This window comes from Sinohyriopsis cumingii, chromosome 15 (assembly GCF_028554795.1).
Source record: "Sinohyriopsis cumingii isolate HCF-2022 chromosome 15, ASM2855479v2, whole genome shotgun sequence".
NCBI classification, from domain to species: Eukaryota; Metazoa; Mollusca; class Bivalvia; order Unionida; family Unionidae; genus Sinohyriopsis; species Sinohyriopsis cumingii.
This window is the reverse complement of record NC_142975.1, coordinates 87,333,815-87,350,591: the sequence shown is the minus strand read 5'-3', so window position 1 is coordinate 87,350,591 and position 16,777 is coordinate 87,333,815. Positions and strand designations below refer to the sequence as shown.

General features: G+C 35.2%; 1 protein-coding gene across 1 annotated transcript in view; it reads left to right on the top strand.

The window, feature by feature from the left end:
* Positions 1-16,777, top strand: part of LOC149782250 (uncharacterized) — a 300,926-nt gene that overhangs the window by 270,947 nt on the left and 13,202 nt on the right. The window contains exons 108-114 of the mRNA XM_089935100.1: positions 4,279-4,449; positions 6,623-7,048; positions 9,344-9,500; positions 9,663-9,802; positions 11,331-11,422; positions 13,103-13,295; positions 15,102-15,210. Coding sequence (XP_089791226.1) covers positions 4,279-4,449; positions 6,623-7,048; positions 9,344-9,500; positions 9,663-9,802; positions 11,331-11,422; positions 13,103-13,295; positions 15,102-15,210 — 1,288 coding nt within the window. The remainder of the gene's footprint in view (positions 1-4,278; positions 4,450-6,622; positions 7,049-9,343; positions 9,501-9,662; positions 9,803-11,330; positions 11,423-13,102; positions 13,296-15,101; positions 15,211-16,777) is intronic.

Genomic DNA, 16,777 nt, shown 5'->3' with positions numbered 1-16,777 from the left:
GAACATTAATATGGAGGCTAATCTGTATTCAGATTTCAACAATCTTAATTTTGAGAATAGGTTTCTGGATGATGTTTTAGATTTATTCTTTCTGCCCTATAATTCAGTGGTTGTTTCTCTTTCCCTACCACTGTTGTATATACTGACTGCATGCATGTACCTTACATTTGTAGTGACTGATAAATCCACTTGTAAACCAAGCACTGCTATCTGCCATAGGCGAAATATCAGCATACTGGTTATGTGCCGACCTCTGTGATAGATCCGTTCTATACGATCATGCCACAAAATAATTTTATTTGTCAATAATGGGCGGTAAAAGGATGTTTAACCTATCAAAATAGATATATTAAATATGTCTGCTAAATATGAGGATTGTCTGGAATTTTGCATCATGTTATAGTTGATACATGTGATTCTTGACAATGGAAACAAAGACTTTGTTAATGATTCGGAATCCTAATTTTCAGGCATCTGTTCTACTTTTGCTTTGGATAAGGAGAAAAAAAAGAGATAGATTTTTTCTTTAAAATTGTTCCCCTGGTTTTAAATGAAAGAATATTTGACTGAAACTAAGAACAACACAACAAAATGTATGAAAAAGAAGCCCAACAAGGTTTGAAAGAAGACAAGGCAGCATGTCTCAAGTGTCCATAATACGCAAGCAGTGTGTTGTGTGTCTTTGTGTAAAACATAACTGCTTTTATAAATATCACCAACAGCAACCACAGAACTCTTCCATTCCAGTCAGATGTTTAAAATGGAGAATGGTCTTACAAAGATGCAATTTGACTTTTTGTGATTAGCAGTGAGAAGGGCCCCAGGTGGGCGAGTGGTCTAAATTGCTCACCTTAACTGATCACTGCCATCTCACCTCTGTCTGCTTGGCTTTGAGTCTCGGGCTCAGCCAGTGTGGGTATCTGAGAAAAAGCTTGCCAGTACTTACTGAGTGTCAGTGGTTCTTACCCGATTTTTCTCAGGTTCTTCCTCCACCAGTTATACTGGCTGCCATGTATAACCTATCTTACACTGAGAAATAGTGTTAAACCACAAACAGCAGCATTGACAATGAGACCTACACACTCAATCATTTGGCTGTCTTTCTGTAGAACTATATTGTATCAAATTTAATTTCTGCCTTTTAATTTACCAACAAAAATTATAAGTATCTCATCATTACAAAATCTTTAAACTTACTTGAACTGGGATAAACATATACCCATTTGTTGTGTGTAAATATTGTACATTATTATTATACATGTATTTATATCACCAATTAAACTTAAGCATCAGATGATTTGAGTAATGATTTGTATGCATTGCATACAACCAGGTGAGAGTACACATGACATTTAAAAATATTGTCATTATTTCTTTTTAAAAATCAGAATAATGTCAAGGCAGTCTGTAAGGCAGTTTGACAACAAGGGCCCTTGAAACACTCACCCAGGCTGTACAACCTGGAAAGAAATTGTTGTGCACATTACAAATTATGGCCTTCTAAAACCTGGAATTAAGCTGATTTCAGTTGTACCTATGGCCAGTGGAGAAAACAAAAATTCCCTCCCCCATCGTCATTAGAATTTTCAGGGTTTGCTCTCAAAGATCCCACAACAAGGGAGGTAATTTTAAAAAAACAGTGAGAGACTTAGCTCTGCAGTTTGGAAGTGTACTCCATGGTCCCAGAACTCTACTGCACCAACTTCTTTAGTGGCATGTGAGGGCTCTCCAGAGGACCATCGGAGCATATGAAGAGTTGATCGCCTCCCCACAGAAGGGAGATGTTAAACACTCCTCATGTTCAGGGCATGTTTTTGCCCCATGCAGCATGTTGCACCTTCCCATCAGGGAGGTGGAGCACAACAAAAGTGTGTTGCTCCCTCCGGTTAGGGAGGTGGAGCACCACAAAAGCATGTTATTCCTTACCATTTGCAAGGTGGTAAACTGCACACATCGTACCCACCACAGCATGTTGCACCCTCCCAGATGTGAGGTGACTACTTCTAACATTTTATGGGTAGCATTTAGCACCCCTCAGATGGCAAGGATCAGTACTGCACCATTCTGAGCAATGAATCAGTTGAGAATGAAGTATTTTCCAATTATGAGTCAGTGGCTTCATGGTATGAGGTAATGGTAAAGAACTTACCCCCTCATCTTCTAGCTTTTAGGGTTTTTCTCTCACAGACCCATCAAGGGTCTGCAAGAGGTTTAGCTCATCAGCTCAGAAGAGCACTTCAGGGTCCCAGGAGTTTATGGGAACAACTGTTTTGGTGGCCTTTGAGGCCCTTCTAGAAAGAAGGATGGAAAGTTTGAAGAGTTGATCACCCTTACTCAAAAAGAAGTCAGATTCTCCTCACATTCAGAACACTGTGTTGCTTCCTCCTGAAAGGGAGGGAGGTGGTGTACCACTTGCCTCATGTTGCTCTCCCCCCATTAGGAGGTTAGTGACTGCACACCTCATACCTTTGAGAGCTTCCTGTCATTAGGGACGTGGTGCACCACATATCTTATCTCCAGGGATGCATGTTGCTCCATCACATGAGTTCTTGTGCACTGCTCCCAACACTTGAAGTATAGAACATCACAAACCCTGCCCCCAACAGGAAGGATCAGCAATGCACCCTTTTAAGTGAAAATCTCTTCCACACCCAAAGTCTTCACCCGGGTTATGGGACTGGTAGCAGCCAACCTCTGATTCTCCAGTATTTCAATCATTGACTGAGCCACAACGATCAGGTTCAGTCCCTTCATCAGGATCTTTTCCATTGTGTCCCCAGTAACTCAGCATTTCTTCTATCCAACCTTGATAGATCAGAACTTATCCCATCACAGAACTTTATTTATATGGTAATGAACTTCCTCACAAACCTAAGCTTAGTCTGAGTTCCAATGGATTGGATGGATTGAATTCTGGCACTCTTAGAGGCACTTAAACATCATTGTCTGCTCACTTTTGCCTATCCCTATTGAGAACCTTGAATGCCACTTTGGACTTCGTTCCCCTAAGATGTCTGCATTTGTGACCTCAACAGTTCCTCCTTATCACTTGGGGGAAACAACATAGAGATTCTCTATCAGCCCCAATCACTCTGGGAACCAGTGCTTCATCCCCATTTGTGCTGGTAGATGCAATGGAACAGATTCCTAAGAGGGGTATCCCACCCCTATCTATTTGCCAATGTGTCAGATTCTGGTTTTGGTGCTACATTAGAGCCAGAGAGCATAATTCTCCAGGGTTTTGGGACTCGAGCCAGATCATCCCTTTACATCAACAACCTAGAAATGAATGCATTATCTTAAGTATTGCAAGGGTGCATTAACAGGGTAAGGGTCAATGTGTCATGGTCCATCATAACATATCTAATGTTATGGAGGGTAATGGACCCCTTCTTTTTGTGTGGACGTCTGGAACCTCCTCTGCAGGACCATCTTGAAGAACATCACCCCTTGAGTCTGCCACATTCTGGAAAGGAAGAACATATTAGTGGACAGCCTGTGCAGGAACGGCAAAGCCATTCTTGCTGAACGTTCTCTGCACCACTGCCTATTAGAAATGCATGAAAATGATGCGTAATAAGCAATTAGATCTGAAGGAGGACTTTTGCCTTTGGATCATTGCATTAAATACAGTAAAACCTTAGTGAACATCTCAATATAGATGACACATACACATAAAGGACTATATTTAAAAACATCTTTTCATCATATTTGCATATTTTACCTCTATATTCATGATACCTGTTCATCAAAGACAAAATTTAGTGTGAAGGCACATATAGCTGTCACCTGATGGAAGCGAAATGTTACTTCTAAAGACATGTGGCCACTTAATAAAGGTTCATTTGCATGTTTTTGCTTAATAAAGGTTCAGTTTTATGCTTTTGCTTAATAAAGGTTCATTTGTATGTTTTTGCTTAATAAAGGTTCAGTTTTTATTTTTTGTGTTGATTTGTTTCATGTGTATCAATTTAAGTCACTTTCTGAAAAAAGAAAATGTTTTGATGTAACTTTAATTCTGAATTTAAGAAGATATTCTGTATTCACAAAAAATTATTATTTTATTCTGTGCCCACAAAAAATTATTATTCTTTGGATCTTTAACTCTGTCATCTGTAACCAACATAAATGAAAAGTCCATGAAAACTGGTATGCCATGAAAAATAGCTGTAACAGTAAATCACAGTACTTGGTTTGCATGGGCTTTTGAATGGAAAATGATTCGACATATATATTAGGGTAAATTCATTCTTGTCCTGTGTTTCTTGATGTTTCCAGGTGTAAAGGTTTTGCTGCTACCCCCTCAAGTTGAGGATGTAAAGACAGTACCAGTGGGTACAGAAGAATTTGAGGAAAAGGTCGTACCAAGCACGGCCAGAAAGTCTACCAACCCAGACACTTGTGGTTCCTCCTGGACTGTCAGTGAAGATACATCCATTAAGAGATATGGTAATTTATCACCTTTTTTATGTCATAACATATTATAAAATATTTTGTAATGCATTATGAAAAGAAGAAATGCTAGGAGCCTGCCTTATGTTACTGGGAATGTTGTTCCATACCAGTGGACCAGTATATTGAAAACTTTTTTTAAACAATTCCTTCTTTGGCCTTAGTATAATGTAATTTTTACTTCTTATGAACCTTAAATTTGGAGTACCATCAGCGCCACTTTGGTGAAAGATTTGCTTAGATAGAAAGGAATGGCTTTTCTGGATACTTTATACATCAATTTGGCCTTTCTAAGAAATATTCTTTCATGTATTGTTAAAACCTTTATATTATTCATTGCATTTTGAAAATTGTCTATACATTGATCTAGAATTAAATGGCAAGCTCTCTTTAGGACTCTTAAAAGTGTTATGTTTGAATTAGAGGTATTTACCCCAAATTACATTACAGTAGTCCAGATATGGCTGAATATAACTTTTATAAAAGATGACCATAAACTGAAGGGGAATGTATGTTTTGATTTTCCTCAGTAGTCAAAGATAAGAATTACCCTTTTTTGAAACATGTTTAGTGTGAATAGACCAAGTAAGATTGATATCTACAAATACACCAAGAATTCTATCTTGAGAGGTCATATTGAGGCTCACATTGTCAAAAAGAACCTGGAGTGTGTCGCTATCTAGCCTTGCTCATTTCTGTTCTGTTGTAATTAGTAGGGCTTTCGTTTTTTCTCTATTTATGATCATACTGTTTTCCTTGCACCATCTTGAAGTCTGTTGAGAGCATCTTATAAGTTATTTTCAAGTACCAATTGAGTTTTACCCATCTCAGACAGTGTAGTATCACTGCATAGAGGTCAGTGGAAGAAATTGAAGTTCCAATCTTAAGAGGTAAATCGTTGATAAATAGAATGAATAACAGAGGTCCAAGGATAGAGCCCTGTGGTACTCCACAATTAATATTATATTTAAATGGTCAATGTTCTGAAAGTAAAAATATCAGTTGGGGATTACCACAGGACTCTGTCCATTGTTATTCATTCTACTAATATTCAATTGATGTGAACTCCCTGAAACTGTTTTGCTTCTTACTTGATTGATAGATTGCAAATAATATCTTTACTTAAAACTTAAAACCACAGGGATCTATCCTTGAAAATATTCTGGCCAAATCAGTGTTCTGATTTATACAAACAAAATAGTGCACTACCTATTCACATTGGTATTAAAGGTTTTGCCAGACCAGATAAAGCAGCCAAAAGCTGTGTTGCAGTCACCTATTTTCACATGGAAGATTCTACATACTGAATCAGCATGGTCTGTACACTTGGCAGATTGTGTGGAATGAACACTCCCCAAACAAACTTCAGAAAATCACAGGTATCATTGAAGAGTGTGATACCATATGTAGAACAAATTTTAGAAAAGGGATGAGATGTATTGTGCCAGGCACATAGGACACTCATACCTGACCTGTGCATACCTCCTCATGGATGAACCTTGACCAGAGTTTACTGTGCCAATGTCTACTGACAGTGGCACAGATTCTTGTTGAGTGTATTGATTCCAGGTTGTAAGACAGATGCTTTTTAGAATGAACTCAATCGTTGAACTTTATCATGAAAATTAATGTACTACAAAACAAAATCAAGACTTTTGAGAGAATGTGTGTATGTTTATTTGAAAGGGTTTATCTTCCTAAATTGTTTATGCCATTTGTTATATTTACACTTTGAGAAGTTTTCTTTTAATTGACACCATATAGCCATTATTGTGCTGTTAAACCTTAATACATTCATACCCAGCTACAACAATGAGACTGGAATGCTGGAATCTGACCAATTTTGACAGAAAGCATCCTAAAAGAAAGACCTTTCAATGTTGGGCAAAAATTATAGTCCATCAAGCATGGATGAAAATGCAGAAAAATTGAGAAATCTCTTAAAATAGTTGTTTTGATAAGATATGACTTAAACAGCACTAGATGAAAGTTTTACAGAAATCATGATATTGGCATAGATATTTTGACTTACTACTCCTGCATTTGGCCATTAGGCAAATGGCGGCAAGGTGAGTAATGTTAGGCCCATTAGAGTAAAGGTCTGAAAATCAATGCAAAATTTGTCTCTGCATACAGTTTGTCACTGATTTGTAACTGTAATTCATTTCAGACCTGTGTGCTGGTAGTGGTGATACAGATGAAACTCGTGAGGATATTGTGCCCTGCATTTGGGTGGCAACAAACCAGTCTGGTGAAGCTGCCATTGTGGATGGATATGTCACGATAAATGGTATTAAGGCATACAGGATATCAGAACTTGTACCTACCAACAATTTCTCAGATCCTAAGTATGCAGGCAGTGAAGGCAATGTATTCCATATGGAACCAGGAAGAACAATGTTTGTCTACATTAGAATTTGTAACTATGCAATGCGATGCACATACCAACTGTCTGGGATTGTGGTGATTGAAAGTGATGGAAGTCAACTTTTTACATCTAAAAATGGAACTGAAATTTCTGCAGTGGTGTCATTGCCTTCATCAAGAAAGAAGAGAGCTGCATCATTTAGTGGTTTAACAATTACAACACCTTCTGGTAAGTACAGTAAAACCTGTTATGAGGGACCACCCCTTTTGCCAACAAAAAGCGGTCTCTCAAGACAAATGGTCTTTTACAACAGGCTTATGCAAAGATTCAGTTTCTAAGGTCAAAATTCAACACTGTTTAGAAAGGAAAAATACCCAGTCACTGTGTATGTATTATATTCTTTATTCATAGTTCTTATTAAAATACTGAAATTTTGTTATAGCAGTATAAATATACATCTATCATAAAACATTCACATTTGTATTTGAAGCTGACAGGTACATTTATTAGCAGATGAATTAACTAAGGTAATATTTATTTATCCTGTCCGTCTGTTAAATTCACTTGTAGTTACATTAATGCTTTCCTTCAGTGTTAGAATTTTTCTCTTTATCATTGGAGGTTCTTAACATTGTTCTTCCTATGTTATCAAGGTATTGGTGTATCGTTGATCAATTGTACTAAAAACTGTACCAGTTTTGATTAGACATTTGGAGGTAATAACTGTATCAGAAAATTTGACTCATCGTTTATATGTTGATATGTAAGGACAAAAGAAATAATGAATTCATCCAGAAACAGAAAATGTTTAGTTGGAGATAATAATAAAAACCTTATTCATTAACAACATAAATGGAGTAACTCAATAAACAAAGTGTGTAACTGGTTTAGTATATGACTTGAAATCTTTGTAACATACAAAATAGCAGCAAACACAACCCTTTAACAATGGCAATCAAGTCTGGAAACCAGTTATCACATAATAGTATTAATAACATGGACAAAGATCTAGGCATCAGAAATTAATTTGAAGGACAAACAATGTACATGACCTTTACACTTAAGCCCCTTAAAATGGGTTATTATGATTTTTTATCAGTGTTATGTGGATTTTCACAAAAGATAAAGAAACAATGCAAACCTTTTAATAGTTAATCGTAACAGATGTTCACATTACTTCAGCACTATGCCATCATATTTATAAAGGATTAAATTATGGTCATTAGTGTTTATATTTTCTGACTATAAGTCAGTACATTTTGACTTAGATGTCTGGGCTTTCTGTTATACTCCAAATCAACTTGTATACTTGTATACGGATTATATCATTGGAATTGTTTAAATACAAGTAATACCATGATTTTGAGATGTAATTGTCAAAATTGGAAACCGGTCACATAGTTATACCAATTCATTTTTAGTTACCATGTCAAGATATTGTTATAAACTAATATGACTGCTTTTATATTATATTCCAACTCTGTTGTCTTAAACTAAGTAATAGAAAAGAGTAAAAGCAAATCAGTTTTATAAAGTTCAGCAAATAATTTTTCTCTAAAATACAAAGTGAAAATTTAAATAGAATGTACAGTATTGCACATTAAATCCCAAATAGTCCAGCAACTTTTTATCACCAGTCTTGATGAATAAAATTCAAATTAACTACCATTGGTGTTTAAAATAAGAGTAAGCACTGAAAGTGTTGATGTGCCTGTAGTCTTGAAAGTGCTAATGTACCAGTGGCCTGAAGTGTGACGATATGCAGATAGTCTTAAAATAAAAAGGTGCTAAACATCAGGCAAACCAGGTTATTCTATATGGGAATATCAATATTTCAGACTCAAAGATAAACAGGTTTACATTATTAATAATCTGAATACTTAATACACAATCATAGGAAAAATATTAGCGATGTATTCTGTTGTCCACAAAACATGTTACTGGTCAGGTACAACATGCACTTGATTTTGGACATAGTCAAGTCCAAAATACAATTATGCATAATATATAATCATGGAGAAAAAAAAAAAAACATACAATACAAATTAAATATGCTTAACAATTATAAATTGTATCATTATGTTATGTGCATTTTGTATGTGCTTGTATTTTCTGAATTTTCTATCATGATAGGAAGGAAAACACATGAAGAGTTCACAAATCACAGACCACATAGCACACTTTGAGTCAGTATTCTATAGTGTACTGTACTTATGTAAAGCATATCATTTGTTCCTTTAAAAAAAATGAACAGATTTTGCTTTATTCATTTTTCATTTACCAAAGCTGATTCTTCCTGATCACATTTTAACCATAGGTCCATTGTTATTGATTTACTTGTATTTAATGTGATTCAGTAAATCATTACCAGTAAATTGTTTTCATTGATATAATTGATGAAAGAAAGGTACATTATATATATTAACAACTTGAATGTTAAGTTATTTTATCTTGTGATAATAGTGGAGGCGAAAGAAAAAGTTTTAAACTCTGTTGTCTTAAAGGATCACTTATGTATTTCAGGTATGGAAGATGGACAGTCCATTTTGGTAACTGTACTGACAGCAAGTGAATTATCCGCTGTATACCAGTCTGACTCTTCTACGGTCTTCACCCCCTATGTTGTTAATCCAGCTGATACATTGCTCAATGGCACTGTCGAGAGATTACTACTGAAAAGGTATAATCATAGATCTAAGTGAATTTCATGAAGCATTTTGATTTTAGAACAAAAACTACTGATACATTATATTGGAATGAAATATGTTTACTACATGATCTCTGATATTTAGACTGTTTAACAATTTTAAATATACAGCAATAATGTTTTTGTTTATTTCAGAGTCCAGGGTTACTCTGTTTCATTTTCTGTAGTACCTGTTGGCCATCTTGCCATGCCAGGGCCTTTGTTGGTTAAGTATCCACATGACTTTGATGCAGGAAACAATGGCAGCATTACTATACTGGTTCATTGGAATCCAAGTAATTACAATTGTTATAACTTCCATTTATTACACTTTGTCTCTAAATCTAGCATAAACTCTTGTAATATTATAATAGCTTGTTATAAAATTTGTATACTGTTTTTGACTTTGAGGGATTTCAATCCCTCCATGCAAATCAGTGTCATATTATCCATTTCATATTTCCTAATATAGATAGTATTACTAACAATACTAACTTTATGGTCTTACTAAATTTAGGTTGTAACAAAATAAAGAGAATTTTATGTCAAGGGAGACAAATGAGATTTGGGTAAATAATTAGACTAATTTATCTTTCATGGATATTGTTTCACTGATGGTGATGGTTGAAAAAACAGCATACATTTGAACCTCCAGGCTGAGAGGGTTTTCTTTCCATGATGAGGGGTATCTCCCATCTCTCACTGAAATCTCCATTGCAAATTAAAATATTACTGACAAAAAAATATTACATTTTTTTCACACCTTACTTTACAGTCATGTGGTCACAGACAGTGTTAACATAAATATATTTCAGTGGAAGCAAAGTGTGAAAAAAATGAAAAAAATACAACTTTTAAAATTCATCATTTGAGGAAAACTCTCCTGTCTGGGAGACTCATATGTGTGAAAGCATGTTAAAATCGACAGCATAAACACAATCACTAAGATCCATGTTTATGGAATCATGCATGTTGAGGTGTCACTGTTTGCCAACTTTATAGCTGAACATAATCTCCCATTCATGGTAGCAAATCATTTTTCCAATCTAGTAAAAAAACATTCCCTGCCTTCAAACTTTAACAAAAGTTTTCTTACAAATAGACAAAAACTACTCACAGTTACCTAAGATTTGGATCCTCATTGGGATAAGAAAATTTATTTGTGTACCGCAATTAAAAATTCACCATTTTCTTTGAAAATCTTCCCTTTTTTGAAGTCAAAATACCAGACCGAATTTGGAAAATCTCCCAATTTGTCCTAAGCTGACTTTTCTGCTCTTTTACATGTATGCAATAGTAGAAAGTGCTTATGAAATGAAATCCAGTTATTTTTCAAATTATGTTTCAAATGTTCAGATAAGTTCTCTACTGATACATGAAGAATAGAAGATTTAGAAACTTGTTATAAAGATTATTTAAAGCAGTGTTGTATGTTTACACTTGTAAAAATGACCATGAATATATAAAGAGAGAGAGAGAGAGAGAGAGAGCTATTGATATAAATGTATATTAATGTCACTTCAGCCTTCCCCACCATCACTGTTCTCAGAACTTCGATTTTGAACACAAAAGGACTGTGTTTTTGTTTTTGCTTGTAAAGTATTGTGGATTTTTTTAAAGTCCACCCAAAAATTAAAGTAAAAACCAATTAAAATTTAGTTACATACTATTGGAGAAAGATAACTGGAAATGATACAGTTTTGTCACAATGAGGAATGTCATGTAACAGTTAAATTAGAATTAATCCTGAAAAGTATATTTATAAAGCAGTTTTCCTTACAAAGCTAAACTTAATTCTCATTTTCCTTTTCTATTTCCTATCAGCATTACAACAGTGGAAGATCTCCAGTAGAACTTGCCTGTACCAGAATGACACGGAGATTCATAATGAAACAGAGGGATCAATCACTGTCAAGGTCAGAATATCACACTTTATCAAGGCTGTACCCATCAGAAACTCAATCGGCAATTCCTGGGATTACCTGAAATATCCTTGGCTTGGACAAAAAATACATGAAAAGCTTTGATATGATCTGGAAATGTTTGGGATTTTGATGTGGAAAATCCTAGAAAAAGCTAGTAAAAGCTCAAAGTCCTGACTTTTCTGGCTATCTATGTGGGGTATTTCCTGGCTTTTCCCAGCTTTTTTCAGCTTGACCTAGAACTACTACAGTCTTTCTCTAGCTTGTTCCAGTCCTTATCCAGACTTTTCCCAGCTGATCCCTGCTTGATTATGAATAAATCCTAGTTTTTCCAAAGTTGTCCCAGCTTGACTTTGAACTCTTCCAGGTTGTCCTTACTTGACCTAGAATTAGTCCTGGCTTGTCCTGCTTGACCTAGAACCTGTCCAGACTTTTCCTAGAACTAATCCAGATTCTTCCTAAGTTATTCCAGCTTGTGCTATAACTAGTCCAAGCTTTTCCTGGCTTTTGTGGCATACACTGTATAATGTATTTTATATTGTATTTTATGATTTTATGCAAACTCCATCATTAAAGGAACTTTATGATTATGATGATGTACCACCTGAGAAAATTTTGGACTTTCTGAGGGAATGTGGTTTATGTAAATGACTTTTATCCTATATTTTAAAGATTTTATATTCATTCCCATGATATTTTATTTTGTTTTATATACATTTAACAGAATTTAAAAATCTTAAAGTTTATTCTTGTTTATCTTGAAGTACTTCATGCTTACATTTATTGTGACAGGTTTCTGTACAGTTGTTCATTTTTACAATTTTAGAATTTTGCTTTTAATTGGTACGATATAGCTATTATTGTGCTGATGTACCATTTAACAAAAGAGAAGATGAATAAACAAATCCCTTAATAAATACACTGTGTGTATGTTTATGTATATATATAGAGTGGTCACCCTCTTATACGGCCCATTTCCTGTAAACGTCAGCTTTCATAAACAATAATATAATATTAATCTTAGTGTTACATGTACTTTAGTCAACACTTGTTTCGGTAATCGAAACTTGACATCGGGAGACATGTATCGACGATAGAGATAATCTTATTACATGTACTTACCTTACGTTACAATATGAATCACTGGTTCTACATACATTTGAAGAAAAAAAGTGGCTCATGAGGGGAACATTTTCCAATTTGTACTAATATGCTGGCTGCTGGTCACGTTTGAGGGGTGGCATGAATTTATGTTCTATAGCAAAATTGCATCATTAATTTTGTAATATCTAATAGCTTAATAAATGCTTTCTAAATGAGTTTCTAAATGTGTTTTTTTGACATTTTTTACCAAAAATTTGATACTTAAGACCATGTGTTTGAGAAGGCAAGTAAAACGCAGGAAAATTCGATTTTGGTAACCTGTAATTTTTACCTAAGCATTTTACACATTTACCATTTAGGTTATTCCTGATTTAAGCTGCTTGAAGTACCACAAGATCAAAGGCAAAACTATAAAAATGTTTTTCGGTCAGCAGACCAATCCTGTTTCTCATTGCTGACCCTAAAAAAATAAAAGATCTGACTACCCTAATTTTAAACCCAGTGCAATATTTTTTTGCCCAAATATAAAGAATTGGAATCGTAAATTGTAATTGTACATATTTCTTACAGGTATGTGACACCTGGGCCAATAACACTGAGTACGACAATCAAGAGCTTCCACTTTTTGATGGATTAACGAATCTCACTGACACCTTCTTTTTCCGAGAAACACAGTTTGCCCTCGTGACAGCTCCAGCCATCATTCCCAACCAGCCTCCAGAACTGATCAGCACAAATATCATGATTATGACTGAGGATGAGGGTAAGATACTTCTATAGAACAAATCTGAATGTTAGCCTTAACCTTTACTTTACCTCATGCAAGCACCTTTGGACGCCTCTACTCAATTTGCATGGAAGTGCCTTCTGATGCCTGCTGTAAACATCAGCCATTTTAAGCCGGTTTTTGTAGTGCCACCTTCGGGGAAAACCCCCTATTAAATACTACATTCATTTCTGCAAATGACAATTACGTCACTGTTTATGCTCTGGTCGATATCTGCTCTATAAGGTAACTGGTTCATAATCTCCACTCTCCAAAATGAAGGTCACAGATTTCATTCAGTACTTACAAAGTTTTCATGATTAGAATCACAACTATGAAAGCTTCAATATCTTGGGTAAGGGCTCTGATATTGATGTAGGCAGCAATTAGTTTTTATAAATTATCAAATTCAGATGATTCAGTGATGTAGACGCAAACAAAGAACTTGTAAATTTCAAGTATGAGAAATGGCAGTTACAGCTGGTCACACGGCTTCACTGACTTGATGGTGAACAAATTCTCTCAAGAATTTAAAGCAGTCGTAAAAAATTCTTCCATGAAAAATAAGTATAAACCTATAATGATTTTACTCTTAAATCTTTCCATACATAATATATGTGTACGAAAATTGTAAAACTGTTAAAATTGCTGTTAAACATAACATACACTACACTGCTTAACACATTAACCCCTGGAGCTTTTTGTCATTTTTGTCTGAAAATCAAAGTAGGAAACACATTTTGAAAGCTATTTTGAATACACTCGAAAACACCAAATCCCCAGTCATCTTTCAATAACATTACTGCCTAGTTGTGTTAGAAACATCGTTTTTCATTGGCTATTTGACTCGTGCATGAGCAGAAGGGTAAAAGTTGAAGTTCTTTATTTTTCTTTTTTCTTTTTTTGGCTAAACGGAACCATTATTTTTGTATGGAGACCACTCTTTATTCCAAATGCCCATCTTATCCTACTTTTTGCAAAGGCTCATCTGTCTGTTTGCAGTTCATACCAGTTTGCCTTAGATCTGAGACCAAAAAGTCTAAAATCCTGACACAAAATTAGATTCCGACCACGGGCGAATTTTGGGTTAAAAAAAGTCAGGTCCAAATTAAGAGATTTTTTTAATCTGCATTGTGTAGTGCAACTAGATATTCCAGATTATTTGGTATCATTGTAGAGCTACATCTGTCTACCTTTCTATAATACCACCCACTTTAGTGTATCGTGCATGACCATGATGCTACAGAGCTCGGCAGTAGGCTACTACCTCCTGCCCCATTAAGTCATTGCTAGGGGTTAATGTGTTAACAGAAATAACAGGCAGGCCTTTGTGTATGGAGTTGCATAGGTAACAGGTGTTCTATTTATAGAGCACTGCACTGGGTAACTTTGCTACATGTATATTGAAGGGCTAAGCCATACAATCTATTAGGTAAAGGGTTAATTAGGATTCAAAACAAGTTGGAAACAAAATTATTAAAACTGATTGATTTCTTTGATGTGTAATTCTGCCAGGAAAGAAAATAATATACTAAATATCAATGCATTGACCACACTTGAAAATAGTCCCATTCCCAAACTTTTCATTAGCTCATAATTTTGTGGGAGGGGGAACAAGGGGCTACATTGCTTGGTGGTACATCCTGTAATAAGTGCTCATGTTTTAGGAGTGAATAATATATACAGGCCATTTGATCATTTTATACTGCATTTTTTTATAAAATTCTTGAACGTTGACATTATAATAGGCATTTAAATGTACATGATTTTGTTGACTTCAGTAAATAATGTTTGCTATTTAAGGCACCATACTTCACACCATGGAGGCCACTGATTCTGAAGACGATCCGTTCATCTTTATTCTGCACACTTTACCAGACTGGGGAAATGTCACACTGACGGAGGAAGGCCAGTAAGTAATGCATCGTTCAAGTCTTTATTCTCCTAAACTTTATGAGACCGCGCAAATGTCACTCTCACTGAAAAGGGCGGTAAGTGATGCTACATTCAAGTCTTTATTCTCCTAACTAAACCAGGCTAGGGAAATATCACTCTTACTGAAAAAGGGCGGTAAGTGATACTACATTCAAGTCTTTTTTCTCCTAACTAAACCAGGCTAGGGAAATATCACTCTTGCTGAAAAAGGGCGGTAAGTGATAGTACATTCAAGTCTTTATTTTCCTAAGCTTTACAAGACTGGGGAAATGTCACACTAACTGATGACGGTCAGTAAGTGATACTACATTCAAGTCTTTATTCTCCTAAACTTTACCAACAGTGAAAATGTCACTGTCATTGACAAAGGCCAGTTAGTGATATTGTATTTAAGTTATTCTCCTTATTTTACCTGACAGGAGAAATATCACTCTGACTCACAAAGGTCAGTAAGTGATACTACATTCAATTCTTACTTTACCTGACACCTGAGGAAATATCACTGTGACTAACGAAAGCTGGCAAGTGATACTATATTGAAATCTTTACTCTCCATATTTTACCAGACCAGGGAAAAAAGTCTAACAAGGGCTGGTTAAATCATTAGAGTCTTTATTCCTCCTCCCTTTACTAGACTGGGGATGTCACTGATTAAAAATGTCAGTAAGTGATGCTATATTTAAATTTTTATTCTTCATACTTTACTGGGTTGGGGAGATGTCAATCTGACTGATAAAGACAGGTAAATGATACTATATTCAAATCTTGATTTTCCTCCCTTTACTAGACGGGAAATGTCATTGTGACAAACAAAGGCTGGTAAGTGTTATAACATTCAAGCCTTTTTTCTCCATATTTTACCAGACTGAGGAAAAGTCACTTGACAAAGACTGATAAGTGTACTTTATTCAAGTCTTAATTAGTCTATGTCTATTCTCTACTGATTATTGAATGCTCTGCACTTTAACTGTCATCAAGATACTTACAGACAAAAACTGTTGATCGCTATGGACTTTTACAGTGGTGGCCAGGTAACAAAATGAGTCAAGAAAAGAGCACATTGGGTCTAATCATAACAATGTAGGGTAGTACGATTTTTTTTTTCAACATGAAATAATCTTTCCATGTATCATCACCATGCCAGACATTGTCCTGTTTGTAGTGGATCACACATTTAGATCAACCTCTTCCAAAAATGTCCATGTACTTTAACATTGACTTTTGCCATATCTACTTCCTGGTATATGAATAATGATCTTGCAAAGGAATATGGATGTTTGATGATCCAAATAAAGTGAATAATTGCCACTGAAAGATATGTCTAAACAAATTCTGAAAAATGACACCCATTACTGAATCATATAAATGGTACTCTGAATGCATTATAAAATAACCTGTATGACATTGTATTTTAGTCTCAGTTGATAAGACCAGAAAAATGTTTTGCTAACAGACAAAATCAGTAATTGATTCATAAGTCTATCCTACATCTGAATCTTACATACACTGCAAGTGCTCACTGACACAGACACACTGTCAATCAT